The 12499-nt window shown below is 36.8% G+C and overlaps 1 protein-coding gene across 1 annotated transcript; it reads left to right on the top strand.

Annotated features, from left to right (window-relative positions):
• Positions 1-5766: 5766 nt before the first annotated feature.
• LOC140967953 (DNA-directed RNA polymerase subunit alpha-like) lies at positions 5767-6279 on the top strand. The gene is made up of 2 exons (XM_073428755.1): positions 5767-6070; positions 6113-6279. The coding sequence occupies exons 1-2, from the start codon at positions 5767-5769 to the stop codon at positions 6277-6279; spliced, it is 471 nt and encodes a 156-aa protein (XP_073284856.1).
• Positions 6280-12499: the final 6220 nt, after the last annotated feature.

The following is a 12499-nucleotide window of genomic DNA, read 5'->3' as shown; positions in this document are numbered from 1 at the left end:
GGGGACAATTTGACCATGGAAATGAGATGAGTAACAGTGTTGTGTCTGTTTCGAATTCTTCTGATCTGTTCTGAATTTATCTGAATCATTTGAAAACCTCGGTCTCTTATTTGATTCGTTCCTGTTATGATAAGTTAAAAATAATATGATTTGAAAGATTGTAAAAGAAATATTTTAAAGATTAAGTTCTATATGTATCATTGGAAATCGATCGACCCCCACTTGATGAGTGTTTTCCAAAACACTCACCCCTTACAAATTCCAGATAAAAACGAAGAGCAAATGAATGAGGAAGAGCAAGATGCTTTCTGGGATGGTGAATCGATGATTGAGATCAAGATTCAAGACTTTTACTTTTCTTTTGTTTCCGCTTCTGAAACTCTGATGTAATTTTTGTTTCATTGTCATTATAAAGACAATATTGTTTTATGAGAAAGAGTGGTTTGTTTTTGATACGAGGCTTAATTGTTTTCAAGTAATTCTTAAACAATGCTGAATGTCATAGACGCTTCGGACACGGGGCGTGAAATTTAAGTGGTATCAGAGCTACCAGGTTCATAATCCCGCTAGGATTTTGATCAAAAACCTAGTGCATCCCAATCTGAGCCCAACTTTCAATTGTTCCCTAAATTTGGAACAACCCTAAATTCTATGCCACCAATTGTTCTGCAAAATTCTCAGTATCGAAAATTCCACGACAGTTTTGTTTCTATTATTTGTGCCTTTCTATCCTTTATACGATTCTGATAATTTTCCTCCACTTATTCTAGGAAACGGCTGCTTCACGTACTCGTGCTCAGGCTGCCCTTTGTATGCGCCAGCACACGATAGATAACCAGGCTAGGGAGATTGCGACTTTGAAGGCGCAACTGGCTAAGGAAAGACTAGAAAAGCTGGAGCTTAACGAGATTAGAGGTATACTTGAGATAGACGTGCAGCGACTTACCCATCACTTGGACTTGGCTGAGAGCCAACTTCTACAGATACCGACTGATTCAACTCGCATCGCGTGCTTGGCTTCACTGAACATGGATTTGCGGGAGAGAGTAGAAACAGAACGAGGACGTGCTACTCAGGCTCGTCAGCGTCAGGAGGAGTTCGGCGCCAAGCAAGAGTTGTACATTTCAAAGCTCCACGACACTATGGACCGGCTTCAAGATCAAAACAACTACTTGCATCTGGTGGTAGAGAACATGGCGGAGGAGGAGGAGGCACCGATGGAAGTGGTCGGCGACGACAGTGAGAGTGACGACGGAGATATGATTGACTAGACTAGATTAGTATTATGATTGTAATAAAAATATTATGGGAAAAGTATTAAGTCTAACGACTTATTTAAATAAAAATTTTATCTTTAATTTATTGCACATTTAAATATTTATGAGTATTGTATCAATAAAAATGTTTTTTTATATAGGAAACAAACATGGATCTTCAAAGCATTATAACTGAACTTCAAAAACAACTCAAGGAAAATGAGACAGAGATTAAAACATTGAAAGAAAAAAATGAAAAACTATAAAGGGATAACTACCAGTTGGATGGGAATAATGTATGAATGATGGAGGATTTTCGTGAGGCCAAAGAGGAGGAGAAAAGATTGCGCGAAGACGTTAGATGCTATGCGGCCTATCACCTGGAGTCGGAACGTCAACACGATATCACAAAAAGAGAGTTGAACAAAGCGCAGGATAGGATTCTTACACTCCAAATCCGGGATGATAGCCTTCTCAAAAAGCGAGCTAAAGGTTTGGACAAATTAAATATGCACGAAATGACCTTTGAGTTAACCCATAAAGGAGCTGCGGGAGGAGCTAAGGAACTAGGACACATTTATGGTGCAGGAGAAGTCCTTTGGNAAAAAAAATCAAAAAAATTCGGTCCCCATTCACCCTACAAGCCCTCGGCCGAAGTCAAGAAAGGAGGAGGAAGGAATTTTCGTGCAGTCCAGAGCTGCTATCCGGTGACGAAGTGCTGCTCGATTGAAGATCGAATTTGTTAAAGTCACGTCGAAGTACTGCCCAAATTCCGAGAGGAAGTTTCGTGCCAAAATCTACAATTTTCGAACCTATCTTCAAAATTCGGTAAGTGGGTTTTTGATATGTATATTCGTTTGTACTTTTAAAACTTGAATATATATGTTATGACATGCATGTATGTGTGTCCTCATTTTCGAAAAGCATGATGTCTGTCTTTTAAAATCTCGATCGATTAGACGTTTCTTCTATTATTCGAAATTCTTTAACTCTGCATCACCCGTCTGATAAGTTCTGTCTAATAAGTTCTGTCTGATAAGTTTGAACTCTGTGTCGCACTGTTACGATTCGAATTTGAAATGCGACGAGAATTTTGATTCTGTCTTGCCCCCATTGGTGGGTATAAAACCATGTTCTTTCTGGCTCCCATCGGTGGGTATAAAACCGTGTTCTGGCCTCACCCCTTAGAGGACTAACATATTAGAGACAATTTGACAATGGAAATGATATGAGTAACAGTGTTGTGTCTGTTTAGAATTGTTCTGATCTGTTCTGAATTGCTCTGAATCATTTGAAAACCTCGGTCTCTAATTTGATTTGTTCCTGTTATGATAAGTTAAAAATAATATGATTTGAAATATTGTTAAAGAAATGTTTTAAAGATTAAGTTCTATATGTATCATTGGAAATCGATCGACCCCCACTTACTGAGTGTTTTCCAAAACACTCGCCCCTTACAAATTCCAGATAAAAACAAAGAGCAAATGAATGAGGAGGAGCAAGATGCTTTCTGGGGATGGTGAATCGATGATTGAGATCAAGACTCAAGACTTTTGCTTTTCTTTTGTTTCCGCTTCTGAAACTCTGATGTAATTTTTGTTACATTGTCATTGTAAATACAAAATTGTTTTATGAGAAAGACTGATTTGTTTTTGATACGAGGCTTAATTGTTTTCAAGTAATTGTTAAACAATGCCGAATTTCACAGACGTTTCGGACACGGGGCGTGATAGTATGCAATGCATGTATGTCGTGGAAGTAACAGGTTAAATGCCCATCCACTGAGCATATCTCAGAATCAATCGAATCGCTATCAAATCAATGCTCGAGCTGGCACACCGGCCTCAATCAGAGATACTCGTATGATAGCTTCGACAAAGCACCAACAAATCCCAAATCTCAATCAATCATCGGGGCCACAAATGACTATGCTTTAAGGGCCACATAATTTGAAACATAGCAACGTGTTCACAAACCCCAGAATCAAATCCAATCGTATCAAGGTATCCAAGGATCATAGCTCAACGTGTATGTCATGTATGCCACATCAACTCAACAAATAAGGCATATAGACATGTATTCTCAATCAAATCAATCAAACATATATCGTATGATAGAGATACTTGTCGTATGTTACTCGGTCGCAACATATCTCAATTCTTCGTTTCCAATCGATGTTGCTTGAAGATATCAGTATAAAAATCTATCTACATCAAGAACATATTCATTTAAATCAATAACATCATTCAAAATCAACAATATAGGTTTCAAATATCTTTTGAAACTTTGAAAATTCATATCAAATCGAAATCATAACATAATTCAATTTCGACTTCAAAACTTAGTTTCTTGTCGGTTATTCTACTATATATATCAATCTCGATTTCAAATACATGCTATTCCGGCATTTCAATAAATAAAGGTGCTGAAACTAGATAAAACTTACCTTAACAGTGTAACATACCGTATTTTTGAAATAATTGAAATTTGCGGAAAAATAAAAATTTTCTTAAATAAATAGTAAACTTTCAAATTGCGATGAAGATAATCTACTCGTCTAAAATATTTGAAGTAAAACCATTACAACCAAAGTTTGCAAAAAAAGCACTTTTTTAAACATCATAAAGATATCCCGTGAAAATAAATCAGAGTAGTTGAATTTGCATAAAAATTCTTAAAACGTAGGCGGTCCTCGGGTTTAGCCTCTGCGCAGTCCGAGACAGCTCACTGATCCCCACCTCTCGTATCCTCATGCTCGTACTCATCTGCATCGATCAAGTCTAATGAGTCTAAAGACTCAACATGTATAAACTGAGAATAACAAATAATATTTAATAAAACCACATGTATTTTTAAAGTAGACCATACATACTTGAATGTGAACGTACTAACATAAACATAGACGTGCCAACATATCGTAAAACTTTTCGAAAACATACTTGCATCATACGTACTTGAACATGCATAAACATAATCATTTTGTGTAGAGATATGTTTCAAAGTAAGTGACCCGTAACATAAATGCGCCTGATCATACTAAACCACAGTACTGGGCTGGCAGGGATGTCCACTACCACATACTTGAGATCTCCGGTCATGCTTTACGGGGTCGATTGTCCCTGGTCATGCTTTACCGCTTTTCAATCCTGATCTAAACCCGAGAATGCTTTACCGGGGTGGAGAGGTCCTCAGCCACGTTCACCGACTTCCAAACCCGTTCATAATTGGTCACAAGACATTTAGCATACCTCAAAAACATAAAAATAATTTTTTTGCACGTCGAACATACTTAAAATTTTGAGGGATTCGTTGGAATGCTGCCCTAAACAAAGCAGCAAAGATTCAGGAGATCTCAACGAAGCCTGCATCAAAAACTTGAGAAAACGTGAAGATCATGCACAAAGTTGCACATCTTGAGTGGTTTTACTATAAAAATCATATCTCTCTCATTTCTTATCAAAAAATTACAAATTTACTGTCAAATAGAATATACCACAGAGTACTATAAATCTTATGTTGAAAACATTTCCAGAAAATCAACCTATAAGTCTCAGAATTCGAAATAACAGAGGGTGGCGGATTTTATGATACAGAAATTTCACAGCTTGTGCAGTCCCACAAAAATGATCATAACTCACTCGTTTCTTGTCCAAAAATTACGAATTTACTGTCAAATCAAAGGTATCAAAAAGTCCTACGTTTTATATGTTGAAAGTGTTTCCAGAAAATCGATTGAAACTTCTTAGTATTCGAAAAGACAGCAAACTCAGTTTTTGATATCCAAAATTTTAATCCAAAATCATTTCTAACATTTTTGCTCAAACTTTTGCATAATACACATTTTTTTCATACAATATACATCAAAATAATTACTATGACAAGATCAATGTAAAAACGAAAGAATATACATGACTTTGATCTTTAAAACTCACGATATGGCGAATAACGAAACGACGCGGTGCGGGAAGCGATCCGTGCGACTTGAGGAACGATTTTTCTACTAAAATCAACGTGTGGTTGCTGAAATAATTTGAAAGAGAGATTGGTTGCTGGACAAAGAACTAAGAACCCTATCAATTCTCTCCAAAAAGAAATGAAAGGGTACAAGAGATGTGCGTGTGCATAGGCCAAGTGTGGGTGTATATATAGTGCCTGTGTGTGTGTATAACGTGTGTGTGTGTTTGTGTGCNGCTATTACGTTCAAGTTTCAAGTATGTACGCTCTATTTTAAAGACGATGTGGTTTTTATTACGTATTACTTGTTATTTCCAGTTTATACATGTTGAGTCTTTAGACTCACTAGAGTTGATCGATGCAGGTGAGATTGATTTTGAGGAGACGAGGGGTGGGGACCAATGATCCGGCTTGGACTAAGCAGGAGGCTAAACCCGAAGACCGCCCATGTTTTTAAGAAATTAAGCAATGTTTCAAATACTCTGAATTTTTCTTATGAGGCTGAGAAACAAGAGAAATAAATGATTCAAATTCAATCAAATAAAATAATATTACTATGGTTCGAGAGAAAGTACCAGTATCTACTCGGACACTACAGTGGGAATGTGTTGAATCGAGAACAGACAGTAAACGTCTCTATTATGGGCGCTTTATTCTCTCTCCACTTATGAAAGGACAAGCCGACACAATAGGCATTGCGATGCGAAGAGCTTTGCTTGGAGAAATAGAAGGAACATGTATCACACGTGTAAAATCTGATAACTNTATGCTATTACGTTCAAGTTTCAAGTATGTACGCTCTATTTTAAAGACGGATGTGGTTTTTTTTACGTATTACTTGTTATTTCCAGTTTATACATGTTGAGTCTTTAGACTCACTAGACTTGATCGATGCAGGTGAGATTGGNCTGCTCAAGATATCATCTTACCGCCTTATGTAGAAATCGTCGATAATACACAACATATAGCTAGCTTGATCGAACCAATTCATTTTTGTATTGGATTAGAAATCGAGAGAAATCATGGATATCTTATAAAAATGCCACATAACTTTCAAGATGGAAGTTAACGTTGTTTGAACGAATATTTTTCACAAACTATGGTTGTAGTTGTTTACTTCAAATATTTCCTTTGACAGCAGTTTATCTTATTCGAAATTTGAAGGTTTATTATTTATGTAAGAAAATTTTTATTTTTCAGCAAATTTTAAAGTAGATAAAAGTATGGTACGTTACAAGGACCCTACTGACCAAGCCCAGCCCGAAAAACAAGCCCTGTCCCGCTCCAAAAACCTCCTGCCCGCGACCCTATTGCATGCATGTGTGTAGGTGTGTGGTGTTCTTGTTGTATTGGGACTCCTAGCCACTTAAGACTCTACCAGCCCCTAACCACCGGCCACCCAGCCTCTTACAGACCCCTAACTAGTCCTTGACCCACGCAGCAAGGCCCTGCACAAGAACAGCACCTGCGCTATCCTCCTTGCTCACTCACGGTTCCCTCTCCTCTCGAGCCATCAGCCACCCAAGCTGCACCAGCCCCTTGCCCGACCCTGGACCATCTCCCTTAGACCCCATAGGACCCACTTGGCTTGCCCCCAGGCCAGCCGCAAGGCCCATAATTCCCGTCCAGCTTCTGTGCGGCTTCCCCTTGGCCTCTCGGGTGGAGTCGTATCTTGCTAGGACTCCTCTCCAGCCCTTGGTCTCGAGTCCTAGCATGGATAAGACTCCTTCCCAGCCCCTATCCGAGACCCAGCTGTGACCCAAGCTAGGCCGTGCATAAAGTTTCCCTTGAACCCGTGCCTTGACCCCCAAATCGTGATGAGTGTTTCCAGCTTCTTTCTATTTCTTGTCTGCAGAATTTTGGGGTGATTAGGACTCTTTAAAATTTTGTAAAACATTACCCTAACCGTTCCTAATCATGGCAGCACCTTTGATACATAAATTACATGAATTTTGGATCAAAATACATGTTTTTAAAACCATACAATATGCATATACGAAAATATTAAAGTGTGTGCCTTGTTTTTCTTTCAAAACATGTTCAAATAAATATTCTGGTGTGATAGATGAGTTAAAGAAAGAATATGGCGTGCCTTTGCCTATTTAACGCACGATTATTCGTTGACGATTGCGAAAAACGGTGGCGTAGAATCCTAGGCTGAAATCCCCTTGAAGCTCACAGTTTTCTCTTAAAATATTTAGGGGGGTGTGTGTCGTATGTAAATTGGAGAATTGGTGTGCTGAATTCTTGAAAGTGGCATGGGTAATATGGGGTTTGGGGTGGGGTTTTAGCTTATAAATAGTTCATTAATCATTAATTAAGCTTAGGCCCATTAAACACACAAATTAGACCCATTAGTGCTTAATTAAAATATTAAAAATAGTTTTGATTAAATAAGTTAATGAATTTATTAGCCGGGTTGTCAAAGCGTTCGTATTTTTGTTGAAAATCTAACACCGATAAAAATTACATCCCAGCGTATAAAATCACCTCAAAACCCCTTATTTTCAAAAATAAGAAAAAGCATCACCCTTAATTTAAATAATTAAAAACAATTAACCTATAAAAACATTTTCTATTTTTCAGCCATCGGTCTCCGTTACTCGATCGCAATTCGAATAACCTTTAAAAATACATTTTTATGCAAAAATGTAGAAAAATATATTTCAAACATGCAAATATGCACAACATAAATAATTCATACAATTAAAACATTTAATTAAAATACAATAGAATTTTATAATTGCATGCATTTGGTTCGCATGAACCTTCGAAATTTCGGGGCGTTACAATCTTCCCCCCTTAAATTGAATTTCGCCCTCGAAATTCGCTTATCCTTGATAACCCAAAGTTTAGACTTAGTTCTAATATCCTAAAAATCCACGCTTCCGCTGCGTTACTCTGATAAAACTTAAATTTTAGAATGTCCTTACGTCTCTTTGATCCTAATAAAATTTTCCTTCTAAATCCTTATTTTCAAATCGCAACTTAAAAAGACCCATAATGACTTAGTGCTTATTACTATTATAACCTCGAATTTCAATTTTTCTTACAATTTCCAAATTAAAAGATGGATGACCATACTTATCGCATATTACTTTCCTTATTTTAAACTCAAAATGTTCATCAACCTATCAAATTTCAACTTTAAAATCCCAAATGCATCCGCTAACGCTTAAATTTTCAAGCCTAATACCGATTCATCCTTAAAATCCTTGATTTAAAATTCTTTATAACCTTATAACCCGGATATCCCGAGGTTCTAAATATTCTTAAAGTCTAAATCATCGAAAATTCTAATCATTTAACACATTCAATTATCTCTTATTGCTAAATTAGTCCCAAAGTTCCGTAATAATTGCAAAACTAATTCTTAATTTCCTCAAAAATAATCCTAATTGGTCCTTAATTTCAAAAATCCTACAGTTAACCCATAAGTTCTCGGTATTCTAAATTTTTTTCTACACTTTTCCCATGGCAAAATTTAAAAAATTTAAACTTATTTACCCAAAAATCAATTCTCATAATCAATCTTACATTTTCATTAAAACATAACATCCCAAATTATACAATTTTATATTCCCAAAGTCGTTGTAATCCTCGAATAATTATTACTTATGACTAATTCCCAACATTAACTCAACTAGTAACCACGAATCATAAATATTTTATTAGAAAATCTACGTGTTCCAAAAATATTTATAATATTCACGATTAACTTGTGACCCAAAAATTAGAACGCCAATGCTAAAACCCAAAAATCAACATAGTCCAATTCCACCACAAAGCCTACATGCGTTAAAATCAAATAATTTCTTATTTCATATCATATCACGTATAAATATTCTAGAGCATATAAAACATATATCATCATAATGCTATTAAACAAGTAACGTAAACATATAATTCATGTATTCATGCAGATAACAACATATAAATCATATAAAGCATGTAAGACTTACAAATTGAGGCTTGACGACTAATCTTTCCGGCACTGATGGTGACACAACCCTTTAAAGAACCATTGCTCTGATACCAACTGAAACGTCTGTTTTTTTTTTTAAAATCGTGCTAGAATTTTTTTTTTCAAACTTCTCACAATTCGGCCGATTGGAAAATATACATTATATATAAATACTTTAAAATATCTTGTCACCATTTTAAAAATAAACATCCAACTAACATTTAAAAATCCAAAGAAAAATATTTTGAATAATAAAATCGTAAACATTTTACTAAACTTAAAAACATTAATTGAAAAGTATAGCTCATACTATAACATCTCTAAAATCTCTCATAAACATAAATAAAAAGTCTTAAAAATATCTTTAATATAACTTAAAATCATAAATCATTACTAGTGAGGAAAACTAACGTCGGTCCTCGGGTTATGTGCATCTTCAGTCCAGCAAAGTCAACCATCAAGACCTCCATTAACATATTCGTAATCAATAGCACTTGCATCAATCACACCTAGTGAGTCTAAAGACTCAACACACCATAATCTTCATAACAAGTACTACATATACAGATCACATGCACCGTAAGAATACTTGTACTTAAAATATTGTTTTCATGAAGATGCGTAAACTTTAAACATGAACATTTTCGTAAAAATTTTCATGATGCATAACCTTTAAATATAAACCTGTTCGTAAATATTTTCATCAACATTTACATAAACGTTTTCATATCATCATAAATGTGGGGAACCGGGCTCTAACTCGATTATCTTTTGGGATTAATTGGATCTTTGCTAGAAAATGTGGGTCAAAATTTTGCTTTTAACATTTATTCAAATGTATATAAACAAACACAAGACATTATATAAAATACTGTAATCTTATTCAACTACAATTAACCTTCACATGTTCAGCTACAATTAACATACTAGTGTTTAGAAATTTAGTACATGTCTAGTAAGAAACCACTAGTACTCTTCTACGCCCGTAATCTCCACGCTATCTCAATCTCTCATCCTCTGCGTGACCCCGATCCTGTCCCACCTGTTGTCATGCACACATATAGACACAACAACAGCCGGATACTCCGGTGAGAACAAATCCCAGTATAAAACATGGTACACATGCATATACACAATATAAATCATGAAACACACTCTCATGAATAGAACCAATGGCACTAGGTTCCATAATCTATGCAACCAAGTCAATATCAGCATGCAATTGAAATCGAAATCATATCTTGACTCGACTCGACTCTAAATCTAGGGATACCGGTGTGAATAAGATGTCACAGTCTGCCACCTACCCTCCCAATCGGGGTGACGGTACGTCTTATTCCTAGACTTCGGTCATGTCTGTATCGAATGTCTACATTCGGAGTCAATTCTGATCCTATGCGTCGATATCACCGAACGTCTAGCTTGGCAAGTCTGCCAATGACTCTCCTATCTTAAATGCTTGAATATAAATCTATAAACACAGCAGCAACATATAAAAAGGTAACAATCTAGTATGTGATTTTGGAAAACTCAAATCAGATCTAATTCGAGTTATATCTTCCCGAATCAACATGAATTATACCTTTCTTGTCGTAGTCCCGGTCTGAACAAGTCGAAGTCTTGAAATTTCGATATCAATCAGTCAATACCAATCTGAAAAGACATATATACAATGTACCATATCAACCTCTAACTCAAAGAAGTACACATACGGATCAATATTCAATCTCGGTACATTCCGGCGGCATAACGGCGTAATCTTGCGATACCGGTCAACTCAAACATCAATAATCAATATCAATAACTCATAAGCAAGATTATATCATCCCAATTCTAAATCTAGCATATCAAAATCTATTCAATTACATCAATATATGCTGAAATTCACAACAATTGCATACGGTACCATTTCTTCGATCCGGTTGCGAATAAACGATCTCAATAATCACAAGAACAATTACTAACAATCAAACTCTGATTTCCCCCAACCATCTCAACTTCAAATCATGTTGAAAAGTAATAACACTTACATCCTTAGATAGCTCTTGATGAGAGCAACACAAATCTGAACCCGGATTGAAAATCGGATGAATATATCTTGCACAAGTTAAGGTCCAAGCTATGATGCACTTAAAGGAATTTCCAGATCTTCTCTCGGTCCTTGCTGCTGAGATGGTGAGGGAATGAAACCAAATACACATTATATATGCATGGCTAGGACAAGTGGCTTATTTTTCATTCTGCACGTCTCGCGCATATGCGCGACCTCAACCGGCGCATATGCGCGAGACCTACTGTCTCGGCACTTAACAATTTTATCTGCTGGTGCATATGCGCGCCCCTTCTCGGAGCATATGCGCCCACTTCTCTGGACAGCTCGCGCATATGTGCGCCTCTTGTCGCGCATATGCACGAGACCTTCGTCTCAGCATCTCTTGGACTCACTCAGCTCGCGCATATGCGCGCCCACCAGCCGCGCATATGCGCGAGACCTTCGGGTCTCATACAAAATCTTTGCACATAATTACAACTCAATAAATCCAATCCAAATTTGACGTGCTCTATCTATAATCATATCAATGAATCAATAAATCGGCTCAGATTAACAGGATAAAAACCTCGGGCATTACATTTCTCCCCCTCTAAGATATGATTTCATCCTCGAAATCTCTGGCAATCAATCAAAGCGGGTATAAAAGCAAGATAATCAAGACTGAATAAATACTCACATCATACAAATAGTTCTGGATATTTCTGTCTCATCTCTGATTCTGTTTCCCAAGTCGCTTCTTCAATACCGTAACGACTCCACTGAACTTTCACTAATGGAATAGTCTTCGTTCTGAGCTGTTTCTCTTTCCGATGAAGAATCTGAATTGGCTGCTCAACGTAACTCAAAGTCTGATCTAGCTCGGCTTCTTCAGGCTGAATAACATGAGAACTATCTGGCATATATCTACGCAACATTGATACATGGAAGACGTCATGTATCCTAGATAGAGAAGGAGGAATGGCGAGTCGATAGGCACGATCTCCTATCTTCTCGAGAATCTCGTATGGACCGATGTATCGCGGAGACAATTTCCCACGTTTGCCAAATCTGACAACGCCTCTGAAAGGAGAAATCTTCAAGAATACTCTGTCTCCCTGTTCAAATACTAACGGTCGACGTCTGATGTTCGCGTACTTTGCCTGTCTATCCTGCGCTGTCTTCATTCTCTTCTGAATGATCTTCACCTTCTCTGTTATTTCACGGATCATATCTGGCCCTAAGTCTGGTACCTCGGAGATGTCATCCCAGTACAACGGAGATCTGCACTTCTTT

Source organism: Primulina huaijiensis, unplaced genomic scaffold (genome assembly GCF_012295235.1).
Source record: "Primulina huaijiensis isolate GDHJ02 unplaced genomic scaffold, ASM1229523v2 scaffold31689, whole genome shotgun sequence".
Taxonomy (NCBI): domain Eukaryota; kingdom Viridiplantae; phylum Streptophyta; class Magnoliopsida; order Lamiales; family Gesneriaceae; genus Primulina; species Primulina huaijiensis.
This window is presented reverse-complemented; position numbering and strand designations above follow the sequence as displayed.